The 23,910-nt window shown below is 33.7% G+C and overlaps 1 protein-coding gene across 2 annotated transcripts in view; it reads left to right on the top strand.

The window, feature by feature from the left end:
• The window catches only part of fliI (FLII actin remodeling protein), a 60,500-nt gene that overhangs the window by 18,241 nt on the left and 18,349 nt on the right, over positions 1–23,910 (top strand). For both annotated transcript variants that reach the window (XM_076509883.1, XM_076509885.1), the window contains 11 exons: positions 921–1,003; positions 1,332–1,382; positions 2,473–2,585; positions 3,175–3,360; positions 6,062–6,121; positions 6,569–6,684; positions 13,863–14,080; positions 14,847–14,934; positions 16,600–16,713; positions 19,183–19,291; positions 23,376–23,459. In XM_076509883.1, the coding sequence (XP_076365998.1) occupies positions 921–1,003; positions 1,332–1,382; positions 2,473–2,585; positions 3,175–3,360; positions 6,062–6,121; positions 6,569–6,684; positions 13,863–14,080; positions 14,847–14,934; positions 16,600–16,713; positions 19,183–19,291; positions 23,376–23,459 (1,222 nt within the window). The remainder of the gene's footprint in view (positions 1–920; positions 1,004–1,331; positions 1,383–2,472; positions 2,586–3,174; positions 3,361–6,061; positions 6,122–6,568; positions 6,685–13,862; positions 14,081–14,846; positions 14,935–16,599; positions 16,714–19,182; positions 19,292–23,375; positions 23,460–23,910) is intronic.

Below are 23,910 nucleotides of genomic sequence, written 5' to 3'. Positions count from 1 at the left end.
AAGTAAACCTCAGTTATTTGGCTAAAATTCTCTAAAACCTTAGACTTTCCCATCTGAATGAAAAACTTAAGGTGTTTTGCAAACAGTTGATTTTTAAAATATACATGTGGAAAGACAACAGGATGTAGAAAAATAATCAAATAATGTAAAAAAAGTGGAAGTAAGAAAATGTCTAAGACAAAACTTTGTGTGTAACATTTTGGGCAAAAGCCTTTTTTCAGGCAACTTAATCTGTGTTACATAGAAAAAAGACTTAAAATGTGTTTGTTAATGATTATTAAAGTATAGTTAGCAAAACATTGAAAGAAAAAATTATTTAACTTTTATTTTTTCTCTGAAGATATCTGAAAAATTGTATTTGACAAATTAGGCTCAGTGATGAAGGAAAACAAAACGTTTAAATATTTATTCACTTCAAGCTAGTGACCATTATTCAAGTTTATATTACACCATGAATTACATATTGTGTTGAGAACAAGTTAAGCAGAAATGGTAAATCAAACATCAAAAAGTAATAAGTTACTTAGGAATTGTATGGGTGTTTTTATTTTATGGTAAAGATGTTATTTAGAACTTTAGGATCACCTAATAGTTCCAAGTTTGATAAAGAGAGTCTTAGATATTTTCAACAACTCAAAACCATGAACTGGTTTCACTCTGACTACAGAAACACTGCAGCCAACTATGCTTATTCTTGTCTGCAAAAGGGTTACATATGTAAAGAAAAATAACCAGAGTGACTGTTTGATTATTACAAATATAATTCTATACATCATCTAAATTTTGTTTAACTGTCGTGAGAGTGTTTAATTATAAATTCAATTCATTATTTTAAGTATGTTTGGTTTTTTCTTTTAACATTGACTCTGTTAGATTTGTTTCTATTTTCTTTCTGTGACTGTGCTGTGTTTTTGAAACAGGCCTAAAAGGTGGGATGAAGCTTTAGAGAAACCTCCTTTGGACTACAGCCAATTTTTTGAAGATGATGTGGGACAAATTCCAGGTGAGATTCACAGTTTTAAATACCTGAGTGTTAAACAGTCCCCAGATGTATTGTTTGTTTTTTATTTTGTTTTTTTTGAAGCTAAGAACAAAGCTCAACAATGGGCAGCTATTTTTTTGTTCCTACCACAGGAATATAAATTTGATTTCTAGTGTTGTTGTGTTTTGAAAACTCTTTGTAGATGCTAACCTTGATAATAATGACACCATGTTGTCTGAAATATCTAATAAAGATTTTATCATTCATGGTGCCAAAAAACTGTCATTTTTATTTTCTAATCTTAATATTGTGGATGTTTAATGTGGACCTTGTTTGTTTTTTTTTTCAGGTATAATGTGTTGGGAAATTGAAAACTTCCTTCCTAATCAAGTTGAAGATGGTATTTATTTTTTTATCTTATCACAGAGTTTACAATTAAATAGTGACTAGCTACAAATAAAGAACAAAACGTTTTGTTTATAGGATGTTGTTGGTAAACTGGATGAAAACATTTATTAAGTCTGGTGTGGTAATTTTTATTGAATTTATACACAAATAAAAAGGTATATATTTGCAGATTTTTCTAAATTTCAAAAATAATTTACTGTTATTAAACAAATAAAGAATTGTATATTAGGTGGAGGAAAAGTAGTAGTATTATATGTTTATGGAATAAAATAAAACTCATTCCAAGCTGTTAACTAAAGTGGAAGTCTATTGATAAGCTATTGAGAATTAAAAATGAATTTACATTTTATCTTTGTACCTGTTTTGTTTTTTTGTTGTTTTACTTGTATTAATAGTAAAGATTTGTTTTTTAAATGATAAATCAAGAACAAAGAAATTGGTAAATTGAAATATAAAGAAAGAAAGTCAAGAGACTGAGAATGTATCCTATATTGAAGGGTAGAAAGCAAGTATTTGTGTTTTAGTTACAAGAACTGTTTTGGAATCAAAATGTATCTCAGAATGACTGGTATGGATATTAACACTTTTATTGATAAGGAGAAAACTGTTTCAACCTTCCTAGATGACCTAAGAGGATCAAAACATTCTCTCCTTATCAATGAAAGTGTTAATACCCATACCAGTCATTCTGAGATACATTTTGATTTCAAGTGGGTGTCTCATCATCATGTTCTGGAATTAGGTTTGACAATAAAATATGAAAAGCTCTGTTTGGTCTTTATTAGACTTTCTATTATTAAAGTTATTCTTCAGTCCTTTAGAGAATCTGAAGCTATTCAGTTCTAGAACTTAGACAAGAGTAGTCCGTAAGAACTACCACATTATAGAGGAGTTGATTTAGTTAACCTGAGATGATGGAACATAGGAAATGGGATTTTTGCAATACAGATGTTTATTTAAACAAAACTGACCTGTTTTTATTTAAGAAAATGATGAAATACTGTAATAGTAGAACTTTTTTTTTTATATCTACAAACCAAAAAAGATAAATTTTAATAATATTTGTTCTTTTATTTGTTAAGTTTTTATAGGGAAATTCTATGAAGGTGATTGCTACATAATTTTGAAGACATTTACAGATGACACTCAGGGTCTGAACTGGCAGATATTTTATTGGATTGGATCCTGTACAACTGTAAGTTTCTGTTGTTTCTCTGGTCTTTATTTTAGCCCTCTTGAGGCTTTTAGTGACCATTACATTGGTAATCAGCATATAAGTTAATTTACTTTATGCTCTGTATTAGGGATCTAAACTAGTTAATTAGTTGATTGCCACTTACAATTTATATATCATCATTCAAAGATAATTATTGGTTAGTCATATGTTCTATGTGTTTTCTTATAGCAAAGCCACATGGAGCTATCTGCTGAGCCAACAGAGGGGAATCAAACAAACCCCTGATTTTAGCATTGTAAATCCGTATACACACTGCTGTACTAGTGGGGGGCTCATATGTTCTCTTTATCACTTCTTGACACTGGCTAATAGTTATCCATCTGTATAAACATGTAGTCAGTATTATATGTTAGAAATAACTTGTGTACATTACCATGTGGCTAGTACCTTGTTGATCAAAAGTAACTCACGTCCATTATTGACTACTAAGCATTTTAAATTTTTTCTGCTTAATATAGTAGTTTCTTCTAAATTTCAGCTTGTATTCCATTTGTAAGTTGATAAGCATGTTATCTTAAGGTTCTTTGGTACTTTGCATTTTTGAAAGCTTGACAAGAAAGCCTGTGCTGCCATCCATTCTGTAAATTTGAGGAATTTCCTGGGTGCTCAGTGCAGGACAATACGAGAAGAACAAGGTGAAGAAAGTGAGGAATTCCTGGAGTTGTTTGGTTCTGAGATCACCTACATTGAAGGGGGAAGAACACTTAGTGGCTTCTATAATGTAGAGGAAACAGTGAGTAGAATGTTTGAAGTCATAATTTCTAATTACATTTTTCAAAAACTGTATTTTCAGTAGAGGAAATCAATTCAAACCAAGTACAAAATATCAGAATGTAAATGGTTAAGATCTTACTAAATCATGCACATCGAATGAGGAAGGACGTTACAGAAAACAGTGGATAGAATATTTGTAATCATACTTTTAATGTTGGAAATATAATTGGAAATTAAACAAAAAATGGCCACTATGCTGCCATAAATATTTCAGTCAATCTTGCTGATCGTACTTAGCCAACATTGGAAACTGGTTAAATTACTGGTGTATTAAACTCAGGTAAGTGACTACTATATATACACACTTTGTTACATTCATGATGCTCTAAAAACATGTAGATCCAAGAAGTCTTGATAAAAATGAAAAAAAAACAACTATAACCCGTGTTCTTTTGAAGGTGAACCTTTCTTCTTCAGGAGCATGCTGGAAGTGGTAGTGTGATTGAATATATATATAGGGTGTTAGCAACATCATGGGAGTCATCCAGTTTTTTGGGAATTATTTACTTTTCTGTGTACTCTTGTGAGCGTCTCATTTCTGATGCAGTGTTGCCAATGGTGAGAGTGTATGTGAAAAGGTGTTAGTAATATTTTAATTTTGAAATGGCTGAATGGAGATCATTTTCAGTGTTAACAGATTTACAATTGTTAAAACATTCTCTTAGAGTTCTTTGTGTATGTCCTACCAATTGATAATTGCATTTTTTACACTGTATAAGATAAATAATTTCTTCAGACATTTAAAAATTTTTTTGATTGTGCTTGTCAGAAAATGAGTCAGTAGTTTTCATGAATTTGCATGTGTGACAATAGGCTTTATTGCATGGACAACAACTATTTTGAGGTGGGATGTAATTTATTTTTGTGTTAACAAGGATATCTCTCAGAGTTTTGCTTTTTTGGAAGGAGACAATGGAACTTTGGGAAATATCTGTTTGATACGACTGTCAAGCTGTAATAGATGAAAATGTTTTCTTCAGAATTTGTGAAACATTTCTGAGATAACTATATCACAGAAGCAAACCGGCAACCAGAGAAGATTAATTTCTACAAAAAAAAACCCTCACATGATTCTACAACTCAGTTTACTAAAACCATAACTCATAAGTTTAAAGAATTCCTCAAAAACAATAAAATTAACAAAAAACCTTTCAGTATTTGATACCCAAACAAGCTGTTCCTAATGAATTTTATCTCTTACCCAAAATACACAAACCAAACAATCCTGACCAACCCATGATTTCTAATATAAACATGGCTACTGAAAAGCTGTCTGCTTTTTGTCAACCAACACAAAATTTATTCCCTGTACCCTCCCCTCTTACATAAAAAGTATTACCCACTTTCTTAACATCATAGAAGATATTAATACTGACAGACATTTACCATCAAATAAGTCTTCTTAGCATGATGGATGTTTCTTCCCTTTACACCAACATCCCATATGATGAGGGACTAGAAAATTTAAAGTCTGCATTAAACCGTTCTAACCTAACAGAATCTCTGAAAGAACATTTTAACAATCACAAATCTTCTATTAACACCGAAATAGATCTCCCTGTAGCTCGTCACTTCGACCAACACGGTCACTCCATTATCGATGTTACTCTCACTGACATTGAAACAGGATTCAAAACTAAAGCAGATAGAGAAATAAAAGAAACATATTTGATTACCAAGCTAAACACTGTTCAACCTTTTGGAATTAATCCAGAGCCAGGAATCAGTGATATCTCGTTATTGGTTTCATCTCTGTTACAAAAAGAAAAATAACTTTATTCTTTGCTTATTTTTTTTCATAAAATATCAAAGCTGATTTTTTTAAGTCAATTAGTACAACACATCTTTTTCAATCACTCTTTAGGTGTTATCTTTTATTTTACTTAAACACCTAAGCAAATATTTTTTTAAATTATGTATAACATTTAGCTATTTGAAAATTAAAATATCACTAACACCTTTTCACACACTCTAGCCATCAGCTACGTTGTACCCTATAACCTGAGCGCTTTGGAAAGGTGGATCTTTCTTTTTCAGGGGCAAGCTGGAACTGATAGTGTGATCGAATGAGTGATATATACATAAACAAATATGTATACATATATAGAGGGTATTTAGTGACATCATGAGGGTCATCCAGTTTCTATTTTACTTTTTGTTGCCGTAATTCTTAACTGGAATGAAGAGAAGCAAAAGTTTCTGACCACCTCATGTTGTCTTTTAGGCTTGAAAGGTTTTTTTTTCAAACTTAAATTCCTAACTTTTTTATTATCACATTGAAAATTGTTTCTCAGTGATAATACTTCATGCAAATACTACTTTTACACTTTACTAAGTGAAAAAATTTAAAGTTTAGAATGTTTGAAAAACTAATTGCTGAGTGTTCATTACAAGAAGTTTATAGTGTCTAGTGTTCTGATAGTGGACAGATGAATGCAGCTGGAGAAAAGAGAATATTACAGAAATGTTAAAACCAATAAACCTTAAAAAAAAGTCTTTCACCAGAAATGTTAGTAATATAAAAAAACTCAGTTTAAAAAAATTAAACCAGTTAAAGATTAGGCTTTTGTTTTATATTTTAATAACTTAAAATTGAGAAGTTATTTATTAAATTATCTGAATTTTTGAAATACTTATGTTTTTACTTCTTATATTATCAGGAATACATTAGTCGTTTATACAGGCTTCATGCTTGGGGTCGCCAAGTGCATCTCGAAGCAGTAAGTGATATTTTGGTTAATAATTTTTATCTGGATAATGCCTTCTTATTTGTGCAATTAAATTGAGTTAGAAACTCTAGTATTATCAGGTGCTTTATTCAAGTAATTGTAAGGCATAGTAAGTTAAATTAAATTTCATATTTCTCAGTTTATTTGAGTAAGTTTGAATCTTTTATTACATCTCTTGTTGTCAGTTGATTTCAGTGAAATTAGCCTTTTTTTTTTCTTTTCAAGTTGGTTTGGACAACATTAATTCATGGAAACCTATTACAATCTATTTTAATAAGAATGTGAAACAAGTAATCAACAAAAAGTTTCATTAGAAATTTGAGAATTTAGTACAAGGTTTTTTAATGAGAATTGTATTACAAGAATTAAATAGAGGAAAATATATGCGATAGTTTATATTTCTTGCTATATTTCACCTGTTTTACGGGAATACTTTAGGTACCTCTGCAGTATAGCTCTCTTGATCCTAGATACGCATTTGTATTGGATGCTGGGAATCATATTTACATTTGGAATGGAAAACAGTCTAAAAACACTCTACGATCCAAAGCAAGGTACATGTTTATAAATTAATGAAATTGTTACATGAAGGATTCATTGATACTCATTTTTTGTGATTATATTTATTGTATTTCAGTCATATTTCAGTGTCTTACTTTGCAGCTCTTCTCATCCTACCTTTATTTGTACTACTTTTGAAGTTTTAGACAATGCTTGTTTCTCAAATATTTTGAAACAGTTGTAGATAAAGTCATATCTATTAAAAACATTCCATACAGCTTATAATGAATTGTTTATTTTGAGATGCATTTTGGTATATTTTATGGTGAGTTTGTGGATTCAGAGGTTCCATTTTTCATTATTAATGTAATATAGATTTTTTTTTTTTGACACATGCTTAACTGACCTAAACATGAAGTTTATTTAAAAATAAATACATCCGTACTTTGAGTGAAATATGCACATTTCCCAAATGTTTAGAAAGTTTTATATTAAAACAACAACTGGTTATTAGTTTTTTGTATTGAATATAAATGATTAGAAACAGGATACCAGAAGAAAAAAAATATCTAGTGTTTTTTGTACTTAGCTATATTGCAAGATGCTGTGGACAACATAAACAAGAAAAATTAAGTAATATGAAATAAATTCATTTGTATTTTAAATTAAGAAACTGTCCCATAAACAGTTCTATCTGGTTAAATGATTTTGGCCCATGACCAAAGGTTTTGCATTACTATAGAATTATCTATTGTTGCTTCATAAAGTTGAATAACAAACCTGTCAATTAATGTCATGTTTAAAGGAGGAATCTAAAGCATACTTTGATTTCTCTGTGCTTGATAGTCTTGAAAAACCATTGACTGCATTGCAAATGTTAAATATTATATTCTGGCTTCCAGTAGTCTTTTACCTTATCATTCTATAGGTTCTTTGATTAAATGATGTTACTAAAAGATCCAAATTGTGTTCATATAATTTGTTTTTCAATTACATCTTGTATATAAACTTTAAAGGTGATGCTAAACTTTTGGGCATAACTATGTATATACCATCACTGACAATTTCAGTTATGACAGTAGAGCTATGACTCGCAATAGGATTTTAAAATAAAAATAATTGTGAGGCTTAATTTATATATACACATATATGTAAAAAATCTGTTTGTTGAGGTTAAGAGTTAATTTGTTTTAATGTTAAATTATTTTTATTTGCTGGTAATTGGAATTTGACACCAGTATTTTTGCCTGATTTTCAAAATATTTGTTACTAAGAAATAATTGTTATCATATAAAAATGAATCATAGGTGTATCCTATCTTGGAGTATAATTTGAAATTAGCTGCTTTTATATTTAATTCCTCCCTTGGTGTGGATTCCTGTATGGGGTGAGGGGACCTCCCAGGGAAGATTCTGTTCTTTCAGTTTACCTCCTCTGTGATCTAAACATCCACCCACGTGTTTGCTGTGTGTGGCGACCCATGAAGGGGAGGAGAGAATCCTGGCGGTTGAGGGGTCCAACCCTAACACACCACTTTGGCCTTGAATTCCTGTAGATGGGCAGCCTTGAGTTAGTTGACTGGTCAACTTGGGTAAAGTCAACCAAGTACCAGTATTGGATGTTCTCATCAGATGTTGTGGGCATTGTATCTGATGCTGGTGTTTGGGTATAGTGCTCACAAAACCCTGACGTTGCTGTAGTGTCCTTGTTTGACATTGTAGTGTATCTCCTCATAGGGATCCATAGCTGGTGCGGTCAGTGGGCATTGAAATTTCCTTTTTATTATTATGGATCCTCCAAATAAAAACTTAAATAAAATAGTGAAAAAACAATCCATAGGTAAACAACCATGTCTTGAAGATTCTGAGCAGTGATGTCTCCCTTTTTCATTCAGAAGGGACTAGAGAGACTTGCTGGCTCTCCAAAGTCAGTAAAGAAGCTTTGATCTGGTGACGTAATGATGGAAACATCTACATCTCAACACAGTAAACTTCTGTTGCATTTAAAGGCAATTGGAGATACACCTATTGAGGTTACACCTCATGCTACTTTGAATTCATCACAGGGACTTATTGTTGAGAGGGATTTGAAGAACATCCCTAAGTATGAGGTTCTTGCTGGTTTCTCCACTCAACGAGTTTCTGCAGTTAGATGTATCTCCATTCGCAAAGATGGAATTACGATCCCGACCAATATCCTCATTCTCACATTTACATCACCATGTCCACCTGCCACCATCAAGGCTGGTTACTTTAATTGCAGGGTATGGACATAAGTTCCAAACCCTCTCTCATGTTTCCAGTGTCAGCAGTTCAGTCACTCAAAGACGTCATGTCATGGTTCCTTGACGTGTGCTCGTTGAGGTGGCAAGGACCATGATGCCTGTGAGCATGAAACGGACCCTCATTGAGTCAACTGAAATGGCTCTCACCTGTCCTACTTTCATTCTTGTCCTAAATGGTTGAAAGAAAAAGAGGTGCAGCATTTGAAAACAATTCATTACATTACTTATCCTGAAGCTCAAACGTTGCTGTTCACTACTTCATCTTGGATGTATGCTGGCCCTCTTTCACTGCTTTTGCAGAACATGATCCTGCCATTGTTTGTAAGCCATCAATAGACGACTGTGTGGCAGCAGTAACTGAGTGTAATATACAAGCAGCTGCTCATTGTACTCCTGAAACCTCGACATGTATTTTCACGATATCATCGTCTGTGGTGGAGTCCTACCTGCCACGTGGCACAGAAGGCTCAAAAATGGGTCTGGGATACTTTCTGTAGATATTCCACACTCTCAATCTACATCACTTTCCAGCAGGCCCATGCATGTGCTCAGGGGGTTAGATGTCAAAGCCAGAAGGAATCTTGGATTAAGTTTACAATCAGCATATCTTCCACCAGTTCCAAAGTCATATGGGATGAGATTTAAAAGGTCAGTGGGCAATATAATTCTATCCTCCTCTCAATCTTGCTCTCTGATGGCCAGGAAGTAGCTGATATCTGGAGCATCACCGATACTCAAGGTGAAAGCTTTTGTCAGGCATCTAGCACTTCTGCTTCTTCCTTCACCTTCTTAGCCACCAAGACTTGGGCAGAGTGATCACCTCTTTCCTTTGAAGCTGATCGTCCCTTTACACTGACGGAACTCAAACTAGTCCTTCATCGGTCTAGCAGTACATCAGTTGGATGGTGATATACAATATGAAATGCTGTGCCATCTATCTCCTGCTTCTTTTGCTATCCTTCTCATTGTTTTTAACCAGATCTGGCAGGAGAATGTTTTTCCTGATGCCTGGCACCAGGTTATTGTCCTACCTTTCTCTAAGCCTGGGAAGAATCCCAAGATCCCTTCATACTGTCCAGTTACTTTGACAAGCTATCTCTGTAAGACCTTAGAAAGAATGGTTAATGCTCCTCTTGTTTGGTTCCTTGAATCAAACAACCTCCTTTCGCCCACCCTGTGTGGGTTCTGATGACAGCACTTTACTGTAGATCACCTGATTTGACTTGAAATAGCAGTCAGAGAAGCGTTTCTCAAACGACAACATCTTGTATCAATATTCTTTGACATTGAGAAGGCTTATGATACAGCATTGAGGTATAGCATTTTGTGAGACCTCCATATATATGGGTTACATGGCCATTTGCCCATTTTTATTTAAAAAAATTTTTAATGTACAGGTGATTCCAAGTTCATGTGGGTTCGACACTTTCCCGTTCATTGCAGCAGGAACTTGGAATTCCATCAGGTCACACTTTTTAGTATAAAGATTAATGCCATCACTAAACAACTCCATCTCACTGTTGCAAACGGGCTCAATGTTGACGACTTTCACATCTCATGTCAGTCGTTGAACATAAGGTATATTTAGTAGCAGCTACAGATTGCCCTCAATTGTTTACTGAAGTGGACCACAGCAAACGGCTTTAACTTCTCTCTCTCTACAACTGTTTGCATGCACTTTTGCTACTAATAGAATATTCACTCTGATTGTGAACTTTGTATCAGTGAAGTTGTGCTGCCTGTGATCCCTGAGACAAAGTTCTTGGGGCTTATCTTTGACCATAAGCTGGCCTTTATACCATGCGTCAAGCAGCTACGGGTCAAATGTACAAGAGCACTGAACATCCTCCATGTCTTCTCTTCCACTACTTGGAGAGCAGATCAATGTTCTATACTAAAGATATGCTCTTATTTGATTGAAACTTGACTATGGATCACTGGTCTATGGCTCTGCCAGAGCCTCTGCCTTAAAGATGCCGGACCCCATTCATTATCAAGGACTTCAGCTCTGCATTGGGACTTTCCACACTTCCCCAGTTCAGAGCCTATACATATAATTTCGTGAACCTTCTTTGCACTTCTGCTGTTTGCAACTGTCTTTACTATATGATTCAAAGTGGGTTCCTTACCAAAGCATCCCACCTGGGGTTGTGTTTTCCTTCCTCGGTGGGCCATAATTTTTCAGAATAGATGATCTACCATTGCTCCTTTATATCCAGGTGCAGTTGAATGAATTTGGTCTGTCCTTGGATAATGTTGTATCCACTGGTCAGCCCATCCCACCATGGAAAATGTGACCTATATTTAAGTCATCTGAAAAAAACAGACATTTCTTATTGGAAATACTGTCTGATATTTGCTGAACATCTTTCGAACCATCCTTCCATTCGCATTTATACAGATGGTTCGAAATCAGGTGACTGTGTGGGCTCTGCCATAGTTTGTTGTGGTTTGGTGGTTGTGCACAGAATTCCCTGTACAACTTCTGTGTTCACTGCTGAACTGTATGCCATTTCTCTTGCCCTGGATCACATAGAAGCTAAGTAGTACTCAAATTGCACTATTTATACTGACTCGCTCAGTTCTCTACTGGCCTTGGAATCGCTTCACGTTAGTTCACACCCTATTATCGCCAATATTCAAAACCGACTGGCCCATTTCTCTTTAACATCTACTGCTATCCAGTTTTTCTGGATACCAGGCCACATTGGTATTTGTGGGAATGAGCTTGCCAACACTGCAGCTTAATCTATCTGCTCTGGCACCATCACCACTGTACCTATTTCATACATGGATTATGGTCCTGTATTCAAGGTTCTGCTCCATGCCAGCTGGCAGTCAACTTAGAGTGAGCAACGTGAAAACAATCTTTTCCAAATAAAACCCTATATTGGCCTTTGACCATCTTGCTTCTGTAAGGATTGGAAAGAGGAAGTTGTTCTAACTAGATTACGAATTGGTCACAGTTTTTAACTCATCGTTTTCTTTTATCTGGAATTGATGGACAAGTGTGCAATCTATGTAACACTCAGATCACAATAAGCCACATTTTAATTTCTTACCATCGTAATGACTCTCAATGACAGTGTTACTGGTGATGGACAGGCCAACTTCAGGTGATTAATGCTGCTATTTGAACTACCTGTTAGTCATTCTGGTGAGTTATTATTAAAATTTTGCTACAAGTCTTTTAAAACTTTTATTGCTTTTACTTTTTGAAAATGGCGATAAAGTCAAATAACTCTGAACCAGGACTTGGAAATGCCAACTTCAGGTGACTGACGGTGGTTTTTGTACTTACTTGTTAGTATTCCTGGTGAGTTATGATAATTACAATTATGCTACAGAAAGTCCTTTACAACTTGTATCACTGTAGTTTTTCTCTTAACGTTGTAGACTAGATGTAAACATTGGTTTTATACTACTTATGTGTTTTGAAACTTTGTTTTACCTTTTTACCAGATGTTTGACACAGATAGCCTAGCTGGTTTGTGCCATAAAACAACCAACCAACCAACTATTTAATTCCAAAATTATATTTCTAATACTTTGCTAGATTTTTAAGAAAAATGTGCAAAAAACACATTTCTGTTCTGTCTGTTTTGTAATATTTCATTTTTCAGATTTATTAAATAACTATGAAAAAAAAAGTCAAATCAGATAGAGACAGATCTATGGCTTTTTTTAAAACTTCCAAGTTGATATAGTTATAGAATCATACATTTTCTGATATTTTTTCAGAAGGTTTGAAAATCATGAAAAAAAATGCTCCAAGTAAAGTTCTTGCAAGTTTGAGCATTCTGCTGTTTGAGAAACCTTGGTGGTGAAATGTAGTTTTATTGTATTACTTTCTACTTCATTTTGATAGTTTTATTTTGATTTTTGAAGTTGGTGCAATACCTACAGCACTTGCATGAGCAAACATTGCATACATACAAGATCAACTGGGTGGGCAAGTCTCATTAAACTTCTGTTACTGGTAGTATTCAGAGATGTGATATTCGTTGTTAGATATCATATTCTATTAAGTAATGATGTTTTAAAATGAAATTATATGATACCTCACTCTTTAGGATTTTATAGTTTATTTAATAAAAATATTCTTAATTTGGTGGTTTTTTTCATCTATAATACTGGTATGTTCACTTCAAAGGCTTTTTTGAGGAAAAGTGTTTTTGTGTTAGGACTTCATGTTGTTGGTTGAATTCTTTGTATTGGTCGGTGTGTATTTTTTGCAGAAGTGTACAGTTAATTAAAATGGGATGCTGTTAGAGGTGATGAGGCATTTCAGAGTTGGCCAAAATTTTTACAACCAGACTTTTGTTTAATGTGTCTTGTTTTTCTTGTTGTTTTATTCAGAGGAAATCAGTTTAGCTTTGAATGTTATATTGGAAATCATTATAAATTGTGTTATTGTTATTGTGCGTGAAATGCAGTATTCATTTATTTATCTAATGGACTTGTTACATTGTAAAGTTTCATGTGCCCCTGCTTTGGCTTTAACAATTAGTGAGAAGGCTTATAACACTAAAAATGAGGTTTCTGATACTCAGAGTGGGCAGAGCATAGATAACTCGTTATGTCGTTTGTGCTGAAAAACAGCAGATGAAGTTTTGTAGTGCTCTTGGAAAATGCAGAAATTATAATTAATGTTTTCTACCTATTGATGAATAACTGTCTCATTAGTTATACTTCACAGGATACAGTGAAAAAACAACAAATATTCACCCCTGGAAATGGTAATTCCAAAACCTAAGAACTTTAATTTGCAACTTTCACCTTTTGATTTAAGTTACAAAGGTTGCAATCATCTTTATAAAACTGGTTAACGAGAAGTTAAAACAACTTATAAAATCCAGTTTTGTCCCAGTTTTCTTTGTCACTTTATCTTTTAATCTGATAAGATCCTGTGATTGATTTTGGTGTTTTTTATGGATAAAATTTCAGGCTTTTGGCTGAGAAAATCAACAAGAATGAAAGGAAGAATCATTCGGAAATCGTCTCCTTCTCTCAAGGACAAGAAGAAAGCTGTTTTTGGAAACATTTTGGCTTAAGTGAACCCCCACTAAACCCTCCACAGCCCCATGTGTCTGCTGATTTTGAACCCATTCCTCCACGGTTATATCAAGTAGGGCTTGGAATGGGCTACCTTGAACTCCCACAAGGTGAGGATAAAACAAAAGTGGGGGTTAATCTTGCGTTCAGTTTTTAGTATCTTTAGTGATATAATAATTTTTTAAATTATTAAATAGCTAAGTGTTCCTCAATTTTTCTCACTGAAGAAGTAAAAACGTAATAATATAAGAATAAGAATGAACAAGTGAGGAAAGATCCACCGTTTTGTCCAATAACGACGAAAAAGATTCCAGAAATCCCTCTCTTCATTAGCAAGTTAGGTAATGAGTGAAATAAATAGTTTACCTCTCTTAACTTTATCAACAAAATTGGAACTGTTAGTTGTATACTAAAAAATAAAACTGAATAGTTAAAAAAAACCAACTAGCAATCTATTCTTAAGCTTTCTCTACCCCATCTTCAGTGTTTTAATACTTGCAGAGTTAAAGCCCCTTTTGTAACCTTGTGTTTAACAATGAGCATAAAAATTCACCCTTAAAGAATGTTTTCTAGTCTGTGCTTAAGACTTTTTATATTTAACTTTTTGAGACAAACCATACTAGCAGCATGACTATTTTTATTAGCAATATTTTTGTGCACAATGGAGAACAAACTAACCATTGCTTTAACTTTGACCTGATTCAGAGTTTATCTGAAATAAACAGGTGTTGTCATGAAAGGCATATGTCCTCTTGTCTTTCATTCACATACACAATTTGATAGATATAGAATTATTCTGAAAATTGTCAGTCAAGATAAAAATCTAAATTTTATTTTGAGACACATTGCCATTTAAGATTTCATTTTGTCTTATAGTTGAAGTTCGGCAAAACAAGCTGGTACCGGCTCTTTTGAACACAAAGTGTGTTTATATTTTGGATTGTGTTGCAGATGTTTTTGTGTGGTGAGTATACAAGATGAAACTTCTCAAATCATTGGTCAATAAATCAAAAATATTTGACACTATATCTGGCTCTTTTGCACGTCACAATATTTTACAAAATTACATTCAAAATCCAATTTAGTAACTTTTATTATCAATATAGACCAATAAAATTAACATCAGAGTCCTATATTATTTGATTTTTAATTTTTTTATTTCAAAAGAAAATATTTTAAAAATTCTCATTCTTCATGTAACATGCAAGCTTTCTCAGTTATTCCCCATTTGGTACATACACCTTCAGTAGTATAGCATTTATAAGGCCTAGATAATGTAAACACAAGCTGTAAATGATGAAAAGTTCAATGCAGAGTTTTCACATCTTAACCCATAACAGAAGCTTTGCCCATTTGTCTTTAACTTTCAGATCATTTTACAAGACTATATTTTTTTTAATGTGTTTATAACCAGTAGAACTTTTGAATTTGGCATCAAGAGACATTAGTCTAAAGGAAGTGAACAGGATGTGTGAATGCAAACAATGTTGATAATTGTACCATTAAAGATTTTTTTAAACCAATTTACAATTAGTTAGAAAGACAATTAAATTGTTGTTTTTAAACATTTTATTTTGGTAGTTTACATACTGAAATGCATAAATGAAAAGTACATAATGTTAGTTTTTAAAAGAAAAATTCAAGGGGGGGGAACTAGGCCTATTTCAGTATATATCCAAATGCATAACTTTTGCAGTATTATATTTTGGCATATGAAAATCTGCTAATGTGCTCACACTGCAGTTACATTCCAAGGATTAATTAGAAGTACACTGTACAAGCTAAGCAACAGAATTTAAAACCAAATTAAATTCACTTTATGTGGAAAAGTAAACAGTTAAAATTTTGAATATTATTGGAAAACCAGCAATATAACATCTTCAAAGAAGAAGAAAAAGTTATTGTTCAATTTATTTCAAAGTTTCATTTTACTACACATGGATGATTTAGACTTGGTGTTAAGGTAAAGAAGGTATCAGAATATAAATTTTAATTAAAAAAAAACTTCATTTAGGGCATCCTAGAGGTTATACAAATGAAACACTGAAATAGTAAGTTGAAAAGTATTTTAATTCTTAGTATGAAAACAACCTTACACTCAGACTGATTCCACAAATTTATACACAAAGTTTTAATAAAAATACTTCTTAAAAAAACAAAAAAAAACATTTTGTGTACAACAGTTTTGTAAGTTTTATTTAAAGGTTGGTAAATTTGTAAGTTCAAAATCATAGTGTGTATACATCTGTTATGTGGTGGAAGTTACAAGGTTGGTCAAAATTACCAAGTCAAAATAGAGAAGGTTAACTTATGATGAGTGTTGTAGGTGTCTTAATTTTAATCTTAATGTTTCTTACTAATTTGTTATGGAAAAATGTGGTTAGGTTAAAGTGACTATTTTCTGAATTTATTTTAATTCTACTAATTTCACTTTTTTTTTCTTTGTTTTGTTTTGACTTGGTATGTTTTATAGATCTTATTTGTACCTTTCATGTTCAAGATGTATTGTTATTTAGTGTGAAAAGAAGTAACAATTAGTTCTTCATGTTTAGGGTTAGAGATATTAGTGATCAGTGCTTGATGCTTAGGAGTAGAAACAGTGCTTTAATTTTTTATTTTTTTTCTGAAGGCTTGGAAAGAATTCGACACGTCTGGTTAGAGCTGCTGCTGTGAAGTTGTCCCAGGAGTTACGTAACATGTTACAGAGACCAGAACATGCTTTAGTAACAAGAGTTCTTGAAGGGTAGGTGTGATTAACATAATGAATCATTTCTTCTAATTCTTTTCCTTCTCACTTGTAAATCACAATGTTAACTTTCTAATTTGTTGTTATTTAACAATCATGATTTTTTTATTAGTATTAATTGTTTCCTGTGTGATGCAGAGTTTGTATAAAAAAACAAGTTTAACAACTTAATATATTTGTCAACTGTGTTTTTATGGGGTTTTTTTCAATGATAACACATAATTACCAGCTTAAAGTGAAATAAGCTCTCCTAATTTTATGTGAACTAAACAGCTCTAACCTCTCCACCTGGGAACCAACATCTAAAGTGAAATAAGAATTAATATAAAAGAAATACATAATTCTGAGTAGCTTACCAACAATGAATTAAATAAGTGTAGAATAATGTGATTTGTTATGTTACGCAATACAAAACCAAATTCGGGCAAAGCATGATCTTTTGATTGGAGACTTCTGTGACATTATGTTTTATAATTTAACACTTATAGATGCAAATAATTTAGATGTTATATTATATGTAAATTATCATATTATGATAACAAATAGTGGTAGAACTTTTAGTTTTATTCAGTTTTTCACAATAATTTAGTTTGTATCCACATTTACTATTGTTTGATAGAATGAATAATGTGAACATTACTTGGTACTAAAGGCTTAGCATATAGCTACTGGTTTATTGTGAATATGATAATTATTAATAATAGAAATTGCAAGGAATTACTCAAAATCCTAATAGAATGTTTGGGCAAAAAACACCTTAAATAGTAATGATTCAGTTCAACAACACTTTTACTGCTAAGGCTGTACACATAAAAATGTTAGGCTTACAAGGAAAAGAAACTTGGTATATTTCACCTAAGCCTTTATTAGAACACTAAATAAGAAGGTTGTAGGAGCATTGAAAAGGCAATTTGTTTTTTCTATGTTTTACATAACCCAGAAACACGATAATTATTGTGTAAATGATGCTGTTATTACCAGCCAGTAATAGATAAACATTAGATAACTGTTACATGTAGATACTCAGGGCTTTGTACACTATGGTTCCATTGTCTTTAGGGATCTAACTCCTATATTAAGTATGAAGTGAAGGAGTAAAAAATAATCTGTACACATAATATTAAATTTTATTACACACATTTGTAGAATAATTACTTAAGTTGACACAAAGGTTTATTTAAAGTGATTTATTTGAAAAAGCTGCTTTTCTACTTGTAAAATTTTATACACACAAAATAGGGGTTGTGTCTTTAGTATAGGCTTATATTTGCCCTTTGCTAAGCATTATGTATAGAGAATTTATTACAAAGAACCTGTAAATGCTCAATATATTCTCAAACCAATCTCCATTACAATCTCCAGCTGCAACTTATCCTCTTATATCTCAAACTAATGGCATCAGATACTCAATATATACAGTAAAGAATCACAAACCATGATAGCTAGGTACTAGCTATGTTACAATATATAAAGTTTGCTACTATATTAAGTATTCCTTTCTTCTAGTTGAGCATAAAAAAAAGCCTTCAAACAAGATTTAAAAAGCTGGAAATTTAAAAACCTGCTAGTAGTCAAATAGTCATTAGCTACAATAAATCATCATGAACCATAGCAGCTAGTTACCATGGCAAGTAATTATATTCCCACAGTTAGCATAGAAAATTTGTTCACAATGGGCTTATCTGTGCTCTGCCCACCATGGGTATCAAAAATTTGATTTCTAGCATTGTAAGTCCTCAGACATACCACTGTATTACTGGAGAAAGAGCATAGAGAAAGCTAGCTAACAAGATAAATAAAACATTGTTAATTTAAACACTTGCAAGTGATGATAGCAGAAAAAGAGAGAGAGAGAGAGAGCAAACAAAGAAGGCTATAGCCACTGTAGACATTATTTATTCAAAAGAGAGAGAGCAAACAAAGAAGGCTGTAGCTACTGTAGACATTATTTGTTCAAAAGAGAGAGAGCAAACAAAGAAGGTTATAGCTACTGTTGACATTATTTATTCAAAAGAGAGAGTGCAAACAAAGAAGGCTAAAGCTACTGTAGACATTATTTATTCAAAAGAGAGAGTGCAAACAAAGAAGGCTATAGCTACTGTAGACATTATTTATTCAAACTACAAATTCCCATTTTGACTCCATCAAATGTAATTCTAGGTAATAGCATGGGGACAAAAATAGAGGTTTGTAGTTTGAGTAAATAATGTGTACAGTATTTCCAGTCTTGTTTCCTCACTTATTGTATGGTCCATATTAGCAAGTTTTTAATTCCTTAATTTTTCTATTTGTTTTTCTGGTGCAAAATACTTTTTTTTATGTTGTAAAGATATGTATGTTATTGGGCTTACATAAACAAAGTTTATGGAAAGTGTTGAATAACCTTATTTAGATTTAAAGATTTTTCTTCATTACACATATCATATTACATGTAATATCTTCTCAAATTCCCTTCTCTGTCATCAGGACAGAACCCCAGGTGTTTAAGTCAAAGTTCCAGGGATGGGATGATGTTATTGCTGTGGACTTTACCCGCTCTGCAGCTTCAGTGCAGAGAACTGGTGCAGACTTACAGGTATGTATATGTAACTTGAAAAGTATATGAGATATGTATGCACTGGTTAATAATATTATTATATATGTCTTACACATTTATGAATGGTTTTCATATTCAAATATGTCTCATGGGAAAAACTGATTTAACACAGCTAAGATTGGCTACTAATTCTTGGACAACGTTGTAACAGCTTTTAAAAGTGACCCAAAACTGAAATACTTTTGAATAGCTCACCACCATAATCTATTTTCCTGAAGATGAATAGTGAACTATTTGAAAGTGCTCAAGTTTTGAGTCTGTCTTAAACATTTGAACTTTTTTGTGTCATCCAGTGTTGAATAAATGTAATGATCTAAATATCACATACACAGTTATGTATCAGAAATAATAAAGAATTTGAGACATAAGCTGGTTATGTATATATGAAAATCTGAACCAAAATCTAATATACAAATTAAGCTAAATTTGTCTGGTTGCTCACTGGAAGTTATTAATGTTATTAATCAGTTTACACAAACACCGTGACCCATCACACACTGTGTTGTGATTTGGATTCTTAATTATAAATTGCTAAAAAGAATTAAAGGAACAAGTACATTTTCTTATACTTTATCTTAGTGTTCAAAATGTGATGATAGTTTTATTTTTTTAGGTAATTTGCCTCATTTTAGTTCCATCTGTATCCATTTTTTAAGGTGTGATGAATGGCAAAATATTGAGAAGTAAAATTTTTAAAAATCACCAATATCACCAAAACTGATATCCCATATGAAACAATACATTAAACAGTGTACATGCATTTATTCAAGAAATTTTTGAAACATTCAATATCTAGTGTGACTTCCACAACAGGCTGTGACACCGATTTGGCACACTTCGAATCAGTCTATTGATGTGATCTTGGGGTATGGCAGCCCACTCGTCTACCAGGGCTTGTCGGAGTTCCTGTACATTTTGAGGAGGGTGATGGCATTCACTAACATGCCTCGACAACATATCCCAACAGTGTTCAACTGGATTGAAATCTGGAAATTTGGCAGGCCACTCAGAAGTCTCTATTCCTTCCTCATCAAGGAAGTCCATACACAGTCTGGCAACATGGGCTCGCACATTAACCTGCATGGAAATGAACCCATTGCCAACAGCACTGGCAAAAGGCCTCACAATGGGTTCCAGAATTTCGTCTCTATATCGTCATGCATTCAGAGCATCCCTGTCGAGTATGAGTAAGTCCATGTGTCCACCCAAGCATATGCCTGCCCAGGCCATTAAAGAACCTCCTCCATAAGCATCGACCTTTACAATGTTACAGGCGGAAAATTTCTCTTTTTGGCATCTCCACACACTCGCACGTCCATCACAAGACATAGTAATCCTGCTCTTGTCTGTTCACAGTACAGTGACCCATTGACGAAGTTCCCAGTCCAGGTGCTGACGAGCAAACTCCAACCTGACAGCACGGTGTTGTGCTGTCAGAATTATGCCTCTTGCAGACCGTCTGGCTTTAAGGCGTTCTTTGTGCAGACGATTGCAAACTGTTTGGGTCAATACGTGGGTTCCAGTGGAATGCTGAAGGTCATTTTGCAGTGACCATGATGTAGCGATCCTCTCTGGCTGTTGTGCAGAGATGATGGCCTTGATCTGGTCTTCTACCATAAGAGTTCATCTCCTTGTAGTGTTGCCAAAGTCAGTTGATGACACTTGGTGACACCTCCTTTGGGTCTGGCCATCCTCCAGCATCTGGACTGCCCTGGCCACCTCGTTCTGTATTGGATGGCACCTGACTGCTTGAATACACAAAAAGGTACACACTGACAAAACAAGCTGCAAAAGTTTCATGTAACAAGCCTTAAATAGGGTTCTTTGTTGTATTTTCCTTTAGTGAGGTGAATTTTGTTTGAATTGCTTCAAAGTTCACTTGCAAGCTTGAAAAAATACACTTGTATATGAAAGGATATGTTTTTCACACAAATTTAGTTATGACAAAAATGTTCTGAAATATGAACATGTTCCTTTAATTTTTTTGAGCAGTATACTTTTACCATGGTTCCAATAGTATTTCAGTATTTTTTGCCAGATTAGGTTAGTTCTAAAAGTGCATATGAAACCAAAAATGCAAGGGCACCCTCTTTAAGTGTAAAAATTAAATACAAGTGTATACATACATATCCAGAATTCTTTCAAACAACACATCCAATAATATTAACCTATAAACCACCCATCTCTCCAGTACACAAACCTTGGACTAGCACCATGTGTATAACACTCTTCTCTCTTGTAAGTAATGACACTTATTAAATTTAAGACTTAATACAGATGATATGTGCCATAGAAGATGGAGTTCAGGAACTTTTGTAAGCATGTTTAATGATGTTTCAGTTTGAATTACTGGATATTTTTTATTGTTGTTGAGCATGTGTGTGTGTGTGAAAAAGTCAGGACACCCTATGAAAGCCTGTGTATTTTTGTAACATTTTTGGATATATAGATATTTAATCTCAATTTTAGCGATACCGAGAGATTATAGGAATATAACTAAACAATTAAAACTGAAGAAAAGACTTTTCAAGATCTTCTGTAAATGTAATTCTACAAAAATGCATATTCTTACTGAGGAAAAAGTTAGGACACCCCCACATTTATTCCCACTTAAAATGGCTCAACTCACACACAGGTGTATCACACCAGGTGCACATGATTAGAAGATCGTTACTCAGCATTTTGAATGAGGCTTGCCCTATTTAAACCTCAGACATTTAGTTTGGTGTGCTTCTGACTCTTGAAGTGAGAGTGAGCACCATGATGAGAACAAAAGAGCTGTTCTGAGGCCTTCAGAAAGAAAATTGTAGTAGAAAATTAGTAAGGGATTTAAAAAGATTTTGAAATCAGCCATTCCACTGTCCAGAAAATAGTCAACAAGTGGAGGGCTTTCAAAACAACTGCCAACATGCCCAGGTTTGGTCGTCCAAGCAAGTTCACCCCGAGAGCAGACTGCAAGATACTAAAAGAGGTCTCCAAACACCCTAACATGTCATCACAGGACCTACAGCAGGCTCTGGCTACTGTTGATGTGAAAGTGCATGCCTCTACAATCAGAAAGAGACTGCACAAGTTTAACTTGCATGGGAGGTGTGCAAGGAGGAAACCTTTGCTCTCTAAGAGAAACATCAAGGCCAGACTGAAATTTGCTAGAGAGAATATAGACAAAGACCAGGACTTCTGGAATAATGTTCTTTGGATAGATGAGTCAAAAATTAAATTATTTGGACACCAAAACAGAGGACATGTTTGGCATAAACCAAATACTGCATTCCAGGAAAAGAACCTCATACCAACTGTGAAGCATGGAGGTGGAAGTGTCATGGTTTGGGGCTGTTTTGCTGCAGCAGGACCTGGACAGCTCACAATTATAGAATCCACCATGAATTCTACTGTGTATCAGAGGGTGCTTAAGGATCATGCGAGACCATCTGTACGAAAATTAAAGTTGAAGCGGAAATGGATCCTGCAACACGACAATGACCAAAAACATACCAGTAAATTCATGAAGGACTGGCTGAAAACTAAGAACTGGAGAGTCCAGGAATGGCCAAGTCAAAGCCCAGATCTTAATCCCATTGAGATGCTGTGGGGTGACTTGAAATGGGTTGGGCATACAAGAAACCCCTCAAACATCTCACAGCTGAAAGAATTCTGCATTGAGGAGTGGGTCAAACTTTCTTCAGACCGATGTCAGAGACTGGTAGATGGCTACAAGAAGCGTCTCACTGCAGTTATTTCACCTGGTGTGAAACATCTGTGTGTGAGTTGAGCCATTTTAAGTGGGAATAAATGTGGGGGTGTCCTAGCTTTTTCCTCAGTTAGAATATGCATTTTTGTAGAATTACATTTACAGAAGATCTTAAAGTCTTTTCTTCAGTTTTAATTGTTTAGTTATATTCCTGTAATATCTCGGTATTGTTAAAATTGAGATTAAATATCTATATATCCAAAAATACACAGGCTTTCATAGGGTGTCCTAACTTTTTTCACATGTCTGTATATGTGTGTGTTTGTGTAAGTACTTGGCTTACAAAACTTTTTTTTACCTCTATCCTCTTAGAAGTGGATGTCAACACAAGAGACCAAAGTTGACCTGTCTGCCCTCTTCATGCCACGGCAGCCACCCATGAGCAAGGAAGAAGCTGTAAGAGCTGATCAGAATTTTATCTTAATTGTATTAGAAAAATGTTTTATATTCTAACAACCTTGAATTTAATCAGACTTATAAAAGAAAGGATGCATTTAAATCTGAAAACAGTGAGGAATTTTTTGTGACAAAATTAGTTTTTAAGTGAATTAACTAACAGATCTGCATATTAACATCTTAAACCTCACTCCCATTGGATCTGTCTGTGTAGTAAGAGAACTCAGTTTTGTTTTTTTGCTTGCATGATCTTCTAGGTCATGGATTTCAAACTATGCTGCACAGAGCCCTTGGGCTCTGCCATAGTTATCTGGGGCTCCATAAGGAAATTTTAGAGTGTTAATAAGTGGGTTACCTTTCGGACATATCTGCCTATCTAAATGAAGTGAATGTTACAATGCAAGGTACCAGGATAACACATTTTAAAGCTCAGAGTAAAATTGAAGTGCTT

The sequence above is a fragment of the Tachypleus tridentatus genome, chromosome 7 (assembly GCF_004210375.1).
Source record: "Tachypleus tridentatus isolate NWPU-2018 chromosome 7, ASM421037v1, whole genome shotgun sequence".
In the NCBI taxonomy this organism is placed as follows: domain Eukaryota; kingdom Metazoa; phylum Arthropoda; class Merostomata; order Xiphosura; family Limulidae; genus Tachypleus; species Tachypleus tridentatus.
The sequence above is the reverse complement of the archived record's forward strand: the minus strand, read 5'-3'. Positions and strand labels throughout refer to the sequence as shown.